Source organism: Epinephelus fuscoguttatus, linkage group LG10 (genome assembly GCF_011397635.1).
Source record: "Epinephelus fuscoguttatus linkage group LG10, E.fuscoguttatus.final_Chr_v1".
Taxonomy (NCBI): Eukaryota; Metazoa; Chordata; class Actinopteri; order Perciformes; family Serranidae; genus Epinephelus; species Epinephelus fuscoguttatus.
Genome location: NC_064761.1, coordinates 12,104,745 through 12,121,745, shown reverse-complemented (window position 1 = coordinate 12,121,745; position 17,001 = coordinate 12,104,745). Strand labels below are relative to the sequence as shown.

The 17,001-nt window shown below is 38.6% G+C and overlaps 1 protein-coding gene and 1 long non-coding RNA gene across 3 annotated transcripts in view; one reads left to right on the top strand and one right to left on the bottom strand.

Annotated features, from left to right (window-relative positions):
* LOC125895241 (uncharacterized) overlaps nucleotides 1–13,602 on the bottom strand; it is a 211,054-nt gene extending 197,452 nt beyond the window's left edge. Inside the window, exons 1-3 of one of the 2 annotated variants that reach the window (XR_007450158.1) lie at nucleotides 13,486–13,602; nucleotides 11,806–11,887; nucleotides 10,084–10,130 (exon numbers count right to left, since the gene is read on the bottom strand). This is a non-coding gene — a long non-coding RNA (uncharacterized LOC125895241). The remainder of the gene's footprint in view (nucleotides 1–10,083; nucleotides 10,131–11,805; nucleotides 11,888–13,485) is intronic. The other variant, XR_007450159.1, reaches the window with a different exon arrangement.
* A 43-nt stretch (nucleotides 13,603–13,645) lies between these two features.
* Nucleotides 13,646–16,921, top strand: dnajc19 (DnaJ (Hsp40) homolog, subfamily C, member 19). The gene is made up of 6 exons (XM_049586903.1): nucleotides 13,646–13,780; nucleotides 14,199–14,250; nucleotides 15,128–15,201; nucleotides 15,365–15,444; nucleotides 16,539–16,609; nucleotides 16,712–16,921. The coding sequence occupies exons 1-6, from the start codon at nucleotides 13,778–13,780 to the stop codon at nucleotides 16,780–16,782; spliced, it is 351 nt and encodes a 116-aa protein (XP_049442860.1). The 5' UTR covers nucleotides 13,646–13,777; the 3' UTR covers nucleotides 16,783–16,921.
* The last annotated feature ends 80 nt before the right edge of the window (nucleotides 16,922–17,001 follow it).

Sequence of the window (17,001 nt, the reverse complement as noted above, 5' to 3'; positions counted from 1 at the left end):
CTCTTCTAAAGGAAAACATCTTGGAGAATTTAAATAATCCACCGGAGAATATTGTTTTAATACAACAATAACCCTGGGCTGCACACACCAACCTAAATCCTAACACAGAGCGACACACACATACACACAGTGTTTCAGAGGGCAGAGATATAAAGCTGTAAAACGCTGACAGGACAGAACAGCAGCTCTCACAGCTTCCATATCTACCACTTTAGAGATATTAGCACTACCAGCCATCATCACCAGCCGACCCACATTACATTTCCTCTCCAACCTGCCTGACGGAGGCTCAACACAGCATAGCATGGACACATTTTCCCAGAGATGCCGCTTTTTTTTCCCTCCAAAATGATGACAATTTTGATTCAGTTATTACTGATGAGGGCAGAGATTCCCTCAGTGGTCAGAGAACATTCATAATCAGCAGTTACGTCTCCATCCGCAAACCTGAAGTAATTATTGTCTCAAGATAAAAACGGCAAGCAGGGGTGATTTTTTTTTTTTAAAGGAGAAAATAAACTAGAGATAGAAATGACCTTAATATTATTTCTCTCTCTGGGTATTTCCAATAAGAGTATTCCATCGGAGGGTTTGATAAAAGGATTATGCTGCAAGCTTTATGCGGCTGGAGTCAAATCTGGATATGGACGGAGAGCTGTTTGATTGAATAATTCTTGTTTCCTTTCTGCCAGGCTAGCAGTCCTCTTTGGGAAAAAGTAAAAAATCAGCATTATGCCAGATTTATACATGTGCTCTGACCGTCTGTAGAAGTCAGTGTGCCTCTGCTGCACGTCTCCCTGTCTGTCTGCATGTTTGACTGTTTGCATGTCTGTCTGGGAAGATGTAAAAACCTGCTCTGGTGCCTAACAAAATAAACATATTCATTCTGTATTTCTGGTCGCTGAACACAATTTTAACAAGCTTTGTTACATAATGTTACAGTGGACAGTGCCCACAAATGTTTTTTCTTTTGGAAAACAACTGCTGTCTTCCTTCTCACCACCATCTAACCAGGTAAGTTCAACAGAACTTACACTTGAGAGCTCAAAAAGCATACATTATTTCTCTTACATATGCAGTCTTTTATCTTATGCACACAAGATGAAAATACATAAATCTGTCAGGACCTGGGGGGCTTCAAAGTAATGATTTTCTAAGGCATGTTTTGAAACCAGAACAACAGAGAAAACTGCAATGTTGATATTAGAGACAGCTATAAACCGGAGTCTCACTATAAGAACAACAATGTTTGTTTGAGCTGTTTACTTCGCAGGGATGTCACTCTACAATCAGTCAAACTTTGCTGGAAAAATATGTAGGCTTTCGCTTAAATGTGAGCATTGAGTTTCCAACTTTGTTCAAGTTCTTCCAAATGTCTTTTTTATTGTCAATTAATCCACTTCAAAACTACCTCTCTCAACAAGAACTGTCTGAAAATCCGTGTAACTATGAAGGTTATCATCACAAGCTTGAGAGAGTTTGCTCCAAATACTGTGGCACTTGAAGCAGTTTAGCATATTTGATGAAGCTGATGTATGTGCAAGATTTTTGCAGCTTTCAGGTTGGATCCACACAGTTGAATGTGTCATTGTAAGTTGCTTTGGATAAATTAACCAGCTAAATAAATGTAATGCCATGTAAAGAAATAAATGTGAGCTTTCATTAAGTTCTAGTTGTAAAATGAAGCTAAGAAAAAGGTGAAATATTTTGTAGCTTTTGTCTTTTAGTTTATGTGCAAAGTAAAATCAGACCATTTCTGACTACTTTCAGAGCCAATAATGTTTTTGAAATACGTCACAGTAAGTGCAATACAAACATGCATTAAGCATACAAATATAATATAATATAATATATATTAATATAATATACTGTAAAAGTAAATCACATACTGATTCAAAATGCTACCACTACAACCAAAAACTAAACAGAACATTTTCAAATTAACTGAAATTTAAAAGGAGAAAACAATCCTAAAAAAAACAACTTATTTTTGGCCAGTCATAGGTTGGTTAGTGTCTGGCATGGAAGACATGTAAAAATATAATTCCATTAATGGATGAATTTTGATTTAAACTGTTTAAATCACAAAGCAGTGTTCATCTGCTGCTATCAGGCATCATCAGCAGGCAGAGCACGCTGCCGTTTAGACGTTTGACCTCAGAGTTTAGTTATCATAACAGGGTGGTGACCTCACGACCTGCAGTCATTACTGCTGCCTCCTCCAATCAGCCCTCCACAGCTCTGATAAAGCCCTCTGGGAAAAACAGGCTGCTGGAATAGAGGTGACATTAGATTTGTGTATGTGTGTGCGTTAGTAATATTAGGGAGTGTGAGTGTGTGTGTGTGTGTGTGTGTGTGTGTGTGTTCTACAATGTTTCTTTACTTATGAGGACCAAGATGTTGTCACAGTGATAGAAAAATGAGGAAATCCCACCAAAGTGAGGATATGTTGATGCTGCTCACCTCTCCAATGGCTTAGTTCAGGATTAGCACTTTGCTTTAGGGTTGAGATTAGAATTAAGATGAAGCACAGGTGAGGAATGGGGTTAAAAAAGAGCATAGTTTAGTGTTAGAACTTGGGTTTAGGTTAAACGGTTACTACAGTCACTGACAGACAGTAGCAGGAAGACTTGAGATTGACAATTTTGAGGTTAAAGTAATACATCTTTATATTCCTAATGGATTTAATATCAAATCAAGATATATTCTCTTTCTCACTCTGACAGGCTCAAAATGTCACTGAAATCTAGTGCAAACATGAATATGTTAGGGATTTAAAATAAGCTACTTTTGGGGCATTTTCTTGCCTTTAATTGAAAATATTTGGCAGAGTTCACAGAAAATGAGGGGAGGGTGCAGGGAGGTGACATGAAACAAACATCCTTGTCTGTCTTTAAAGCAGGGACTTGGACTACATAGTATGCATCTAAGACCCTCAAGGGGTTGGACATTTCTTTTTAATTCAATGCTTATTTGCACAGGGACAACCATGTTGCATAAGCCAGTACCACACACCGCAACATTCATAGCTATATTGCAATGCTCGTCCCTAGACAGGCCTTAAAAATACAGAAAATTCAACAAATATACTTGGACTTTGTATGAGGATTTGCAAGTTATTATAATACGCACATTTTGTCTTAAACATGATACCAAATGCTGAATATGACATGTAGTTTTCCATTTCTGAGGGATTTTTGTGTCATTTTAAGACAAACATATCAAATTTTGGGGGCTGCTTTTTTAACACAAATAGTATATTTGTTTTGCACAGTCAAGGAGAAAGGCATTACATCGCTCTCTTTTCAAGCTTCTTCAGTGTGCACTTTTATTTTCAATGGTTCGCATTCACACATTTTGCAAACTCCTGCACAACGCCTAACTTAAGAAAGAAAGAAATTTTCACAAACATTCACACATAACTCATAACGTAATTCGAGTAGCTACCCTATGAGGAAGCTGAGCGTTTGGGCCTAACACATCATCATGTCTACCTGAGAGCAGGCCACCTTTCCTCTATCAGCACACAGAGGTGTAAGATCAAACACCACTTGAACAACAAAGGCTCTATTTTCTTTCATCAGTTATTAAGTAACTGAACGGTAATTTAAAGATGGGACTTGACCATAAAGCTGAATCCGATAAAATCAACAGAATCACTACAGGCAGAGGGGTTGATTAAATAAAAAGCCTCAAATACGACAATAGTTGTGCAACAATATCCCTTTTACTGAAAGAGTCAAATACCCTCAAGTTGTAATGTTTAAGAAACATTAACTTACTACTTGAGTATTTCCATTTTTTGCTGAGACTACTTTACTCCTCTACTCTTCTACATTTCAAAGGGCAAAACTGTACTTTGTAATCCACTTCAGTTATTTTACAGCTTTAGTTAATAGTTAGTTTGCAGTTTAATATTTTACTTGCAAAGCATATTAAAAGCGCTATATGTAAGAATGTGGCCAAAACAGTTACTGCACTCAAATTCAAAATACTGCCGCGAGTTGTGTCCCCCCCCCACAGATTCGAGGTTGCTGGACAGCGGCATACTGGAGACTGATTTGTTTGCCCATGGGCAGCTGCCGTGGCAGGGCCGCGTCACCACGTCCTTGATCTTCGGTTTTCCAGCGGACCGTTCGAGCAAGTCTGGCTTCTCTGCTGCTAACGCTGCTGCCGGGATACAGCTGAGGAGGAGCCGGCTGCTAATGCTATGTACCGGGACACTGCTAATGCTGCTTGCCGTGCTGCTGTTGTAACTGTAACTGATGCTGAGACTCTACTGACTGCGTGACTGGTAGACGGCGGTGGGTGGCACAACAGGCCAAAACACAAATTCAAAACATAAACATGATTTGCGGACCGTAAAATTTTTTTTAAATGCAAATATTCTGGCTGTACTATTGTTGTCAGTGAGATCAGTATGTTATATGAACATTATTCCTTAGTCTCTGTGACATATTAGGAGGATTTTACGACTATTTGCTTTAGACTTCTTACATATAACTACTTTAAGATCTTATAAAATGTGATCTACTGTTGCAGAGTAAACTACCCAACAGCATCTAAAAAAGCTTAAATTATTTTCAGCTCAACTAACAATAGTAAATGCTACTTGCATTAATGCATCTGCAATAGAACTAATCATAAAATAATGTAGTATACATTCTTAACACCCTAACACTCTTTTCTGTACTGAGCATTTCTAGTTTTGGTACTTTAAGTAAAACTATTAGCAATATCTGCCTGAATATTTTCACAAGTACTTTTAATCGAGAATTTTTATCGCGCAGTATTGCTACTTTTATGGAAGAAAAGGATCTGAATACCTCCACCCCTGGCTCAACCCTCTTCTTAAGACAGAAACACACACAAAAAAATCTTTAGTGCTGTTAAAATCTCCCTTTGACCTGGAGCAATCTGATCTGGTATATGTAATTCTACAATGTGTTTCAAAATAATATTTAAGATCTGGCAAATATGAATGTGCAGCGACACTCTCTTTATACTAAAAACACTTTGACAGTCAATGTGTGTTGGGTCCTTCCATTGTAAGAGTATTTCTCTAAAAAAAAACTCAGTACCAAGGCAAAAGACAAAATGTCTTTTGGGACTTTGACTGTAAAAACAGAAGAGATGAGCTAGAGTTCAAAAGGAGACAAGCTGAAGGGTAACTAGCAACCACTTGTTTGAATGACAGAGAAAGAAATAATGTGCTGATTCAATTAATTTAACCACAAATAAATGCTCATTTTCCTCCTTGGGGAACTTCCCTTAAAAGAAAAAAGAATCGTTACCCTACATAGCAACTAAGAATTTCTCCAATCGATTTATACTTTCATGTATTGCAGGTTAATTAGGTCTCAGTGTAGCTTCTGTTTTTAAGAATAATTTGGAGATCATCATTAATCCAAAACTGAAGACACTGAATTGTGGCAAATAAAGGCATTAAACAATTGTTTGGAGGGCCTGTTGCATCTATTGTCAGTAAAGAGTTTGCTGGTTACCACCCCTCGTACATCATTTTCTGTTACCCACAATGTTGCATTCACATATGGTCTTGTAGGTCACAGAGATATTTGTAAGATGTACTTTATACTTTACAACAAACGCCACTACTGTAAGAGCTAAACTTGAAATACCAGTCAATGACAAGTGCCAATCCAGATTTAACAAGTTTAGACATGCTGGTTTGTGAGAAAACGATCAAAATTAAATACAATTGTACATTTATAGTTCAGCATTCTGTGCATGGAGTAAGCAGCCAATAAAACAAATGTTTTTTTTAGTAGCAAGGAAGTTCTCCAATGATGATGTGTTCTCTTGCCTGCATTGTCAAATGCAAAGTCTGTACTTACAGTAGTTGAATAACTTGCACATAATTTAAGGGAGAAAAGATCTGACTAAGGTGACAGACACTGGTGTCAGCAATTTTGGGGCTGCTGGAGCATTTCAGTGGCTGCAGAGAGAATTTTGAACTGCTTATCCATTTGCATCTCTTGTAATGTGTACAGGAGTACAAAACAATCTCAGTCCTTGCTAACAACACTGCATTTCATCATTCACCTTCAGTCCCCTATCTTGTTACAAAATCAGAATATCTGACCAACAATTTGGGTCCATATCTTAAAATATCACAGACTGCTCACCAGTCATGTACTGTAAAACTGTTGCCCTAACAGATGCTTCTGATGATCATTAAGTAAAAAGGTACTAAGAGTTTCGCCTGAAAACTTTTTCTTACTGATGATGAAATGTATCAAAATACAACTTCATCAAACCTCGTCTTTAGTAAATCAATAGAAACTGTTAGACACTTGAAAGTAATTTGTTTGTACAAGAGACTTAAATGTTAAACATGTAACCAGATCAATGAGCATTTTAAGGATCCAGATCATTTCAAGTAAGCAAAAATTTTGTTAGTTGATGAAAACATGACTTATTCAATCATAATGTAAAAAAAGCTGCGTAAACCGGTTCCATTATGAAAACAATTCTCTGGCAAACATGCTAAAGGCGGTACAAAAATTATCAGCATGTGTCACGTATACGTATGAACGTATCATGTCAAAAAGCCAGCAGGAGCACCACGCCTATTGGCAGAAATGAGTTGTTCTCATGAAGTCACTCCAGACAATGATTGGTCAGGAAAATAACAAGAAGTCACAGCACCCGCCATCAAAACTTGACTAGCATTCAGTTCAAATTAGACGAGCAGGAAAGATTTAAATGCTTTCTTTACTTGTTGTCTTTAATTAAAAGGTAATTAAAGAGAAAGCGTTTCATAACAGAGGATGAGAGTGTCACCAAACTGCACACACTGACAGTTTCAAAAACTTCTCATCAACTAATGACAAAACTTTTATCATCATGTAAATGTTTCCATAAGGAATAAAGACAACAGTGCAAAGCTCGCTGTCATATTAAAGCATGCAAGTCACCTTGATACACGTTCATTTCAGCCTCCTCAGTGCACAATGCAAATGCAAAGTCCAACTGCAACTCACAAAACACAATCAAATGCAGCCCTGCATGGATCAAAACTTCATATCATCCCTCTTCATCTCCTCCAGGCAGCCTCACAGTCTACCTCCTGAGCGGGGGAAAAAACCCTCTCTGTCCCCAAAGTATCTTATTGTCATTCCTAATCACTCCTCAGAATCATAAACAATCTCACAACTTTTTTTCCTTATTCATCCCTCTCTGTTTATGCAGTTCCCAGAAGGCATTGCCTTTTAGACTCTCCCACTCCGGCGGCAGAGATGTCAGGAAAACAAATAACGGCGGGAAACAAAACAAAACAAAGTCTCCTGAAATACCTTGTGGATGCCCAGAGGAAGACACTGGACAGACAGATGAGCAGATAGGTTTCCTCTGTCCTCCTCTCTCAGGCTGCCTCCTCTCTCGGCGTGCTGTGGAGAGTGACTGCTCACAGCCCGCCTGGCATATCTAATTAGAGCCAGGCTGTTGCCACTATCGGGCAGAGGATCTACCTCTCCAATCTCTCCTGACTCAATCTTCCCCATCTCTGATTTTCTTTTATATTTATGCTGGAATATTTAATTGTAGACAAAAGGTTACTCTGGGCTCTATTCATCGCACACAGGCAGAATAATCTCCTTTAAAAGGCTTGACATTTCAGGCTTTTCAAAAGGGGCTGAAAAAATTATATCCCCGCTTTTGTTAATCAATGAAGTAGAACTCCCCCGAACAAAAGAATTAAATTGCTTGGTTGGGTTAATAAAACACACAGAAATAGCTGCTTCCTGTGGGCTTTTGTGCTTGCCACTGGCTCCCCCCATATGCAACCAGCACTGTAATTCCATATGATTTGGGGGGCAAAACTCTCATTTCTCCACACAGTTGGCTTTTTAAATCCTATTGAATGAGCAGTCTGTGAGGCTGGCTGATTGGGACCTCTTGCCTGAGCCTGGCTGCCTGGCTAGCAGAACAGGCTCTCTCCATTCAAATATGACTTCCACTAAGGAGAGACAGCGGGTCCACTACAATTTACAATTTCTATACTGCCCCTGCCTCAGAAAAACATTGTAATTATGCAAATGATAGGGGTAATAATTAGGCCCTTCACTGTCCCATTGTGTTAGCTGCTGTCGTGTTTCGGTCCAATGGTATGAGAGAAGCAGCAGGGCACGTTCGGGTTTAAATTGCTCCTTACAGACAGCCTGCAGATGTTCACAGCATCTTCTGCCCTATAACTAGCCATCACCCCGAGCCAGGGAGCCTCCATACATATACACTACACAGTGGCAGCAGACTCTGATTTAGCTATGGGAAAGCTGCCTAAGAGCAGGATGTCACTGCAGCATACAGCTGTTGTCTTATCCAGGGGCCTGCTGGTACTGATTACTCCATTGCAATCTTCAAACTGTTTTACCTGTGAACACTACCTATGGGCTATATTATGCCTACTACGAGAGCAGCTCAATTAGCCAGGCGGTGCTATAGGTGTTGTACTGTAAGCCAAATGTTTCATTATTAATTTACTTTCAAGTCATTAATCAAGAAAAAATTTGTGTGCTTCTCAAATGGCATGATTTGCCTTTTTTAATGCTTGACATCACTGTACACTGAATATCCCTGACTTTAAAGGGACAGTTTACCCAGGAATCAAAAACACACATTTTTCCTCTTACCCGTTGTGCTCTTTATCAGTCTTAATTGTTTAGGTGTGAGTTGACGCCTGTTGAGGATATCGGCCATAAAGATGTCTCCCTTTTCTACCATATAATGGAACTAGAAGGCACTTTATTTATTTATTTATTTATTTATTTATTTATTTATGGTGCTCAAAGCAGTAAAAAATACTTTTTAAAAAAAAATCAACAGCAATGTCTCGTTCCAGAAATCATGACCTGGTTACTCAAAATAATCCATAGAGCTTGTTGTGAGCAGTTTCATGTAAGAACTTTTGTTTCTCTACACCACAATGCCCTCTAAGCATATGACCATGCAGAAGGAAGCGTGCATCTACTGCTAGCTCCCCTAGCACCACGTTCGTTAATGACACAACTCAGCCAAGGAGAAAACCATTAATGTTTACATCTCTTGCTGTCACAAGCACTTGCCTCCGTTTCATAAAAAAAAAAATAAAAATAATCAGCAGTCACTGAGGTATATACTGTACCTATAGGCGCATTCACACCAGCAGAGTCCCGCGGACTTGGTTCGATTGGGCAGGGAATGCCGAAAAATTTCACAGCTTCATTTGGTTTGGTTCACTTTTACAATGCACTTTTTAAAACGGACCAAACAGCCTGGACAACATCACACAGTTACAACAGCTGCTCCTTTGGGGACGGTATTGCCGGAAATGACCACTGACCAGGAAGGAAAAAAGCATGAGGAAGAAGAAAACCCAGCTCATCGATTGGCCAGGACCGAAAATGGTAATCCATCCCCTTCAGCCAGCTTGGTTACCACGAAAACAAACCTCTCTTTGGTTTGCTGGATAGTCTGTTTGCATTTCCCACTGTAAGCGAACTGCACCAGGGTTCACTTGCAAGTGAACCGAGACCCCCAGTTTTCAAGCGGACCAGGGTTCGCTCGTTTGATCCGCACCATTACAATGAGCGTTCACACCACTCCAAATGAACCGAACTATCCGTGGAAGTGGACCAGGGTTTGTTTAAAACCGACCAAATAGCGCTAGTGTGAATGCATCCTAAATGGTTGTTAAAAACAACAGACAACAGGTGATGACATAATGTGTACCTGCAAGATCAGGGATGTTAATTTGCACTGAACTGCTGATATTTTACTGAGCATTAAACAGCTGGTAAGAAATGTTGGGGAAGGGAAGCCCTGCTGCAGTCAAAGGGCCAGTACAGAGAAAGGCTAAAGAGAACCTACTTCCCTCATGCCATATGACTCCTGAACAAGAACACTGCCCAGGCTCCTGACAGACAACTCTTCTTATGTTATTGCCTTCACTATTCTCCAGCACCCTTCCATATTGTACTTAGATACATATTGTGCAATGCACATATTAACTTAGTTGTATTTATTTTCATTGTCTATATTTCAACAAGTCCGAAAACTTATGGGTTATAGGTTGTATGTTCCTACCGTCTTAATGGGACCCACAGGAAAGTCTCCGTAAATTAGGGCCCCTCCTGGTGGAAGACATATGACAGTTAATGGTCGCAGTTTTACACGTGATAAACATTGTAAAACAGTTGCAGCTGCACCAGAACTGTGTGATTAGGTTTTAAAATAAAGATGATTGTTTGGATAAAAATAACTATGTTTGTTTCTAACGTAACATATTGTAACGTAGGCTATCTCATGTGACATCTGTCGCATGACACTAGACAATACTGAGTTACGTTCTTAAAATGGCTTACGGGACACGAACATCAATCTACTGGATGAAAGTCCTGTGCTTGTTTGACCCGTCAACCGTTCCTCTTGCCCTTGGTGGACTTTTTCACTTTTTATACTGTGTTGCCTGACTTCCTCCTTTGATCCTTTATGTACTACCGCGACTAGAGGTGGCTGCTTAACAACAACGTAAATACAGGTCGTCATTTCTACTTGTAAAAATGACCTATATTATGAGGTTGTACATATGAGGAGAAGAGTGCTTTCTTTATTATTCTTTATTATATTACATATATTGTATTTTTATGTAAAGAACAGTACTGCAGAGGACAACAAAGCATTTCATTACACACTGTAGGAATATGTCGAGAATGTGACAAATAAAACCTGAAACTAGAGAGAAAAAGAGCATAGCTTTGTAACGTTCTTAGTTTTCTTGAGAGCATTGATCAGGTGATGTGCCAATCAAAAGATGAAGACTACATTTAATTTGGCTGACGAGTGAATGTTTTTAAACATTCTGTTCACATATAAATGTTTCAATAGCTATTCAAACAACAGCTAATACCAAATGTAACGTATACATTTAGAAACTGTTTACATGGCATTAGTTACAGTAACACTTGTAAACTCTTGAGATGTGTCACCTTGCCACATAGTAGGTCAATCCTGGAGAGTTTAACACAATATGATTTAATTCTGTCTGGTAAAATATTCCAGCTAACCACCACATCATACTCAGGGTCTTGGGCAAAGAGCCATCTCATTTGGTGAACAGCATTCATCAATATAATATTGCATTTACCATAGGTCTGGGCTTGTAGAAAGAAAAGCAAGGGCTGTAACAAAGCCTTTATAGTCTATGCAACCAATATCTAAGCTTTTATCTCCAAATATCAATATTTATGATCATCAGAGGCTGGACATTAAGCTATCTATTGTTACACTGCAAAGACTAATCAACATGTATATCTATCATTAAAAAGTTTCCTTTGCAGTTTCCCTTCAATTATCCTGAATCGTGTAATCATCAAATGAGGATATAAAAGCCATCATTACTCACAAAAGAGCATTATATGTCAAATGGAAAGGACTAACCTAATGCATGAAACAAGACGTTGTCAGGGACAATTTTACACAATTCAAAACAACGTAATGTACGAAAGGTAACAAAAAGGTTACAGTATTGGTTATCCTTTCAAAGTTGAGAAATAATTGCTTAAACAGAGCCCTCTACATCCATACAGGTGTTTTAACTTATTCTCGTGAATTAAACCTGCCCTAACAGTTGCAATATATATATCTCACCTCTGTATGTTTCCTATATGGGGGGTACCAAATATTGAGTTGCAAAAGTGGGTCACTGAGTAAAGTGATAGCATGCACATGTAATCATGCAGGCCTAAGTTACATACACACAAACTCTGAGGCAGTGAGAGTGTCTGACAGTCAAAAGCAACCACTCACCTACACAACCCTTTGGACCAAGGAACTGACTGCAGAGGCCTGGATATAAATCAGTATACTCCCTGCAGCTGCCCTCTTCTGCCTGTGGATTAAGAAGAATCAACTGTTAAATTATATTAATTGACTTATTTTTAAAAAATGTTGACTCAACACAAAATTATATCACTTTTAAATGAAGACTAATTCATTATATGCAAAATGTACCATTACTCAGCTCAACTCATATTCTAAAAGGTTCTGCTACTACTGTGTAGCTGGTCTGGTGTGACCAATACCTTACACGGGCTAGTGTTAGCAAACTTCAGATTGATATTGCTGCGTAACTGACATGACTTTAAAGGGGAACACCACTAAAATTAAGAATTCCAGTTTGTTATTTTCATGGCCTAGGAATTTTCAGTCAATATTTGTGAACACCAGCTTCTCTACATTTAAGCCAGAAACAAAAGATGTCTCAAACCAGAGATGTCATCAAGTATAATGCCTGGAGCTGCTCCACAGACAACAAATGGTAGTCTGATTTTGTGCACCCAGAGATGTTTGTTTTTATACTCAATTGAGCTTTATACTATTGTAATGTTCCCTTGGTTGCTCTCACACCATGTCCTAACAGCAAGCGAGTATCTGACTATCATACCACATGGCGTTACATCAGATGTTCTCTATCCACACTGGAACTCAATCACGTCGTGCAGCTGTGGTATGTACTTCTTTATTATTCATATTCACAACAATACTAGAACAGGTGCGCATCCCACACAGAAATACTTCAGACATTCAGCTCCTTGGCAATCTTCCTCCAAGCAGATACCAACTTATTTAGGATTTTGTTGTGAAATTTCGAGTATCATATAGATAACTCTTCAATTTAACCTTGTGAATCAGCCATTCCTCTCGCTTTCAACGCCAGCAGCTCAGAACACATCCTGCTGCATATGCGTAAATTAATTTAGTCATTGATGCTCGCTTGGGTTGCACCCAGTTAGGACATGGTGTTAGTGTCATATAAAGCATCTTCCCAAAGTGTCTATGGAACAGCTCCAGACTTTTTACTCTATGACATCACACATTTGAGTTTTAGGGCTCTAGTTTCTGGATTTGGGAGAGAACTATCCATGTTTACAAATATTTTTGGGGTTTTCTTGGACCATAGGAATAACGTATCGAAAATGGGTGTAGTGTCCCTTTAGGTTAGTCCTTTAAACATACTACACAAAATTTCAGCAATTATATATCCTGTAATATTTAATGTTATTTAAACACTGTTTAATGGAATTTACATAGCAAATGCCCTTGCTACAGTTTCCTACTCACTCCAGTACTCTTTAGCTGCCTGCAGTACAGTTTAAATGCTCTCATTAGCTTTCTAACTAACAAAATTGCATTTCAAGCTGATGTGAGAGTGGTTGTAGCATTAGCAGTGCAGTAAGTTAATGCTAAATAGCCACCATAAATATTCATTTTTAGCAAACGCAAAGTAGCATTTAAACATATTTACAGTTAAATTGCACAAGTGTAAATTACCTTAAACATTACCTTAAATAACATTAAGTGTGCCAATAGTAGCATTTAGCTTGGCCACATGGAAACTTCTAGCTTTTTAACTGGTGTAGTTAACAGCTAAGCTATGTTTCTGGGCAAACACACTGAAATAAAAGAATTAAAAACCGTTTTAATTACCGACAATAAGTTGACATTAACGTCTAACTTCCACTTTCATGCACGGAGGACCATTTAGCCGTGAGACAGCAGGTGAGGAGTCTTAATAGTCTTGTAGGCGGGGTTGTCATGTCTAACAATTAGACAGTTTGACCGGGGGAGTACGCACAGTGAGGGAACAGCGGATGTCAACGCTTTACGACAATTGCTCTCCATTTCCGGTACAAACACATGCATGTCCGAGCGACGAAAACATGAGAGGTCAAAAGTTATGATCCTAATCTACAGCAGAAACGGAACGTAACGCACAGACATGGTAGGTCGGGCATGTTATTTACTAACTGGAACAACAGTATGTAAAAGGCTGCACAATTAACAGCCTGCCTAAAAGTTTTAAAACGTAAATTATAAACGGCTAAGCTAACGTTAGCTTTACCCAAATGTGCATGACCCAACACGACGTGCCAAACCCAGCTAATATTTGATTCACCGTTTTGATTAGCCAGTGAACCAACATTAGCATGGCAAGACATCATTGGCAGTGGTTTGAAATTAACGTAGCTAACGCTAATTGGACTTAATTAGACTTCACACGAAGCTACTGCTTGGTTATGTGGCATTTGTTTACATTGCAGCCACAGGAGGACAGCTTGTTAGTAGGTGCTGGCAACTCTGTGTGTCCTCACAATGTTAATCTGATGTCTCTCTCTGTCTGTGTCTGTCTCTATATACAGGCCAGTTCCATGGTGGCAGTGGGACTGGCTTTGGCAGCAGCTGGATTTGCAGGTGAGTAACTTAGTTTGTAGTTTAGGACCGAGCACCTTGACACAAAGTCCAGAAGTTTATCAGATAACTCACCTTCAGGAACACAGATTTTCTTAACAATGCAGTACCTGCTGCAGCATTTCATATGCTGAAATTAGGGCAAGGCAAGGCAGCTTTCTTTGTACAGCACATTTCATACACAAGGGCAATTCAAAGTGCTTTACAAAGCGATGAAATATACAACATAATAAAGGAAACAGAAAAGAGTAAAGAGAAAACATATATAAAAAAGGTCAAATTAATTACTAAATGAATTAAATTAAACTGTAATTCTAAACTAAGAAAATTATTTTTGTTTCATATGCTTTAAGAGTTTCTTTGATGCAATGAGTAATAAGTGGTTGGAATATGGTTCATTACATTGAACATCAATTTGACTACTTTATATGTGTGATTTTTGTATACATTAGTAGCCATAGCATCAGAATCAGAAAAGGATTTAATGCTAAGTAGGATTTCACTTACAAGAAATTTTCATTGGTTTTTGCTGCATGCATTAAACGTACCATTAAACTTAAGAGGAATGAAACAAGCCAAAGTACTGCAACACTAAAGACCTTAAATATAGACCTGAAAATTTGCAGTAAAGATGCAAAGATATTATTAAAAAGTACTATAACGTTCACGTAACGTTTTAGGATATAATGATACTGATATGGAGAAAAATAGAATTGATTTTAAACATATCTCCCAACCTCACTACTGAGAGTACAGTATCAGTAGTATCAGTGTTAAAATTTCTAAAAGTAGTACAGACATTTCCACAACTTTACTTATATATAAATATACACAATATAAATATGCTGGATGCGAGCTTTCCCTCTTCTTTGTCTCCCAGGTCGATATGCCATGCAGGCCATGAAGCAGATGGAGCCTCAGATGAAACAGGCCCTTCAGAGCTTCCCCAAGACGGTAAGAAGGAAACACGCATATATTAAGTATATCTCCAAATGGAAGTACGATATGTGCTGGATACCTCATGATGTCTCACTTTATTTTTATTAAGTGATTTTGCTTGCAAGGATCACTTAGCAGACCAATCATGGTGAACTTTTAACTTTACATGTTGCTGCAGGCTTTTGGAGGAGGGTACTATAGAGGTGGATTTGAGCCAAAGATGACCAAGAGAGAAGCTGCCCTGGTTTTAGGTGTCAGGTATGTGGACACACTCTGTCTGTCACCCAGCACTGGACCTCAGTTAAAGGATAACTTTGGTATTTTTTTAACCAGGACACTGTGTTCCCATGTTTTAGGCATAAGTCAGCAGCTAATGGGAACAACTATTTTTGAAATTGGTCCAGCATTGAGCAACAAAACAGGGTACAATGATACCACTGAGGCTATTTGAGCGTCTCAACTTACATCCACTAGACGTGCTTCTTTGTGACTGATTGGCTCAGATTATTATTGTATGTGTCAGACAAAATTATGAAAAGAATCCCTACAGAGATATATCTTTTTGTTAATGAGTAAAATCCTTTTTGATCAATCAGAAATGGCTCCAAAATCGCTATCACTAAACCCACCAGACTCCATTTACATAAACGCTAATTTCATCATCTTAAAGCCTACTTCATTTAAAGACAGCAGAAACAAAATAAAATTCACAAAAACTGTCTTGTTTGTCTCGTCACTATTCCAGCAATTACTGACTCTGGTTTGTTTGAATTCTACCCTTAATTCACCCAGTTAGATGTGAAACTATGCTGGCTTTATACGTACTAAAATTATTGTTTCTTTCAATGGAGTCTGGTGGGTTTGGCGATGGCGACGTTGTGGCTGTTTCTGGTTAAAGAAAAAGGATTTTACTCTTTAAGAAAAGGTCTGTGTCTGCAGGGATCCTTTCCATAATGTTGTCAGACCCTTAGAATAATAATTTGAGCCAGTCAGCGGCAAAAAACAAGCATTGCTGGCAGACGGAAGTTAACATAACTAGTTATACTGCAGCTTGTTTGGCCGCTGCTTGCTGCAGCTCTCTCACTTAGTACTGGACCATTTTAAAAAACTGTAGTTCCCATTAGGCACTTAGCCACAAAAATAATGGAAATATGGTCCTGGTTGAAAAAAAACAAAGTTGTTATTACTGTATATCCAAGCTCACACCAAAATTAAAGAATTAGGTCTGTGCTGCATGTTCACCTGTGTTTCTGTCGTCTGTCTTTGTACTTCCTGTCAATTTGCTAATCACTACTATTCACACTGATTATTACAATAATAACTGACTGCTGTTGTATCGTTCTGTCTTTCAGTCCCACAGCCAACAGGACTAAGATCAGAGAGGCACATAGAAAACTGATGATCCTCAACCATCCAGATAGAGGTATGTGGTGCTATAGATACTGTAGTGCTCCTACAGACATTGGTTCCCATAGCAAAAAATCCTGAAATGTTACCATGGACACTGTGTGTGTGTGTTTGACAGGTGGATCTCCCTACCTAGCAGCAAAGATAAACGAGGCAAAGGATTTCCTGGAAGGCCAGACAAAGAAATAGAAGTGATGATGCAGGCGATGAAATAAATGTGATTCCACACTGCTCTGATCTCTGCTGTTGCACTTGACTTGACTCGGGCGATTACTAGACTTTTCTAACTGATTGTTCTCAAATAAAATCATGCTGTACAAATTGTTAATGGAAGCTTCCCTCGTTATTATGTTGTGTTTTAGATGTGTACTTTCCAGGGAGTGTTTCTCTGTGGTGATTTTCCACAAG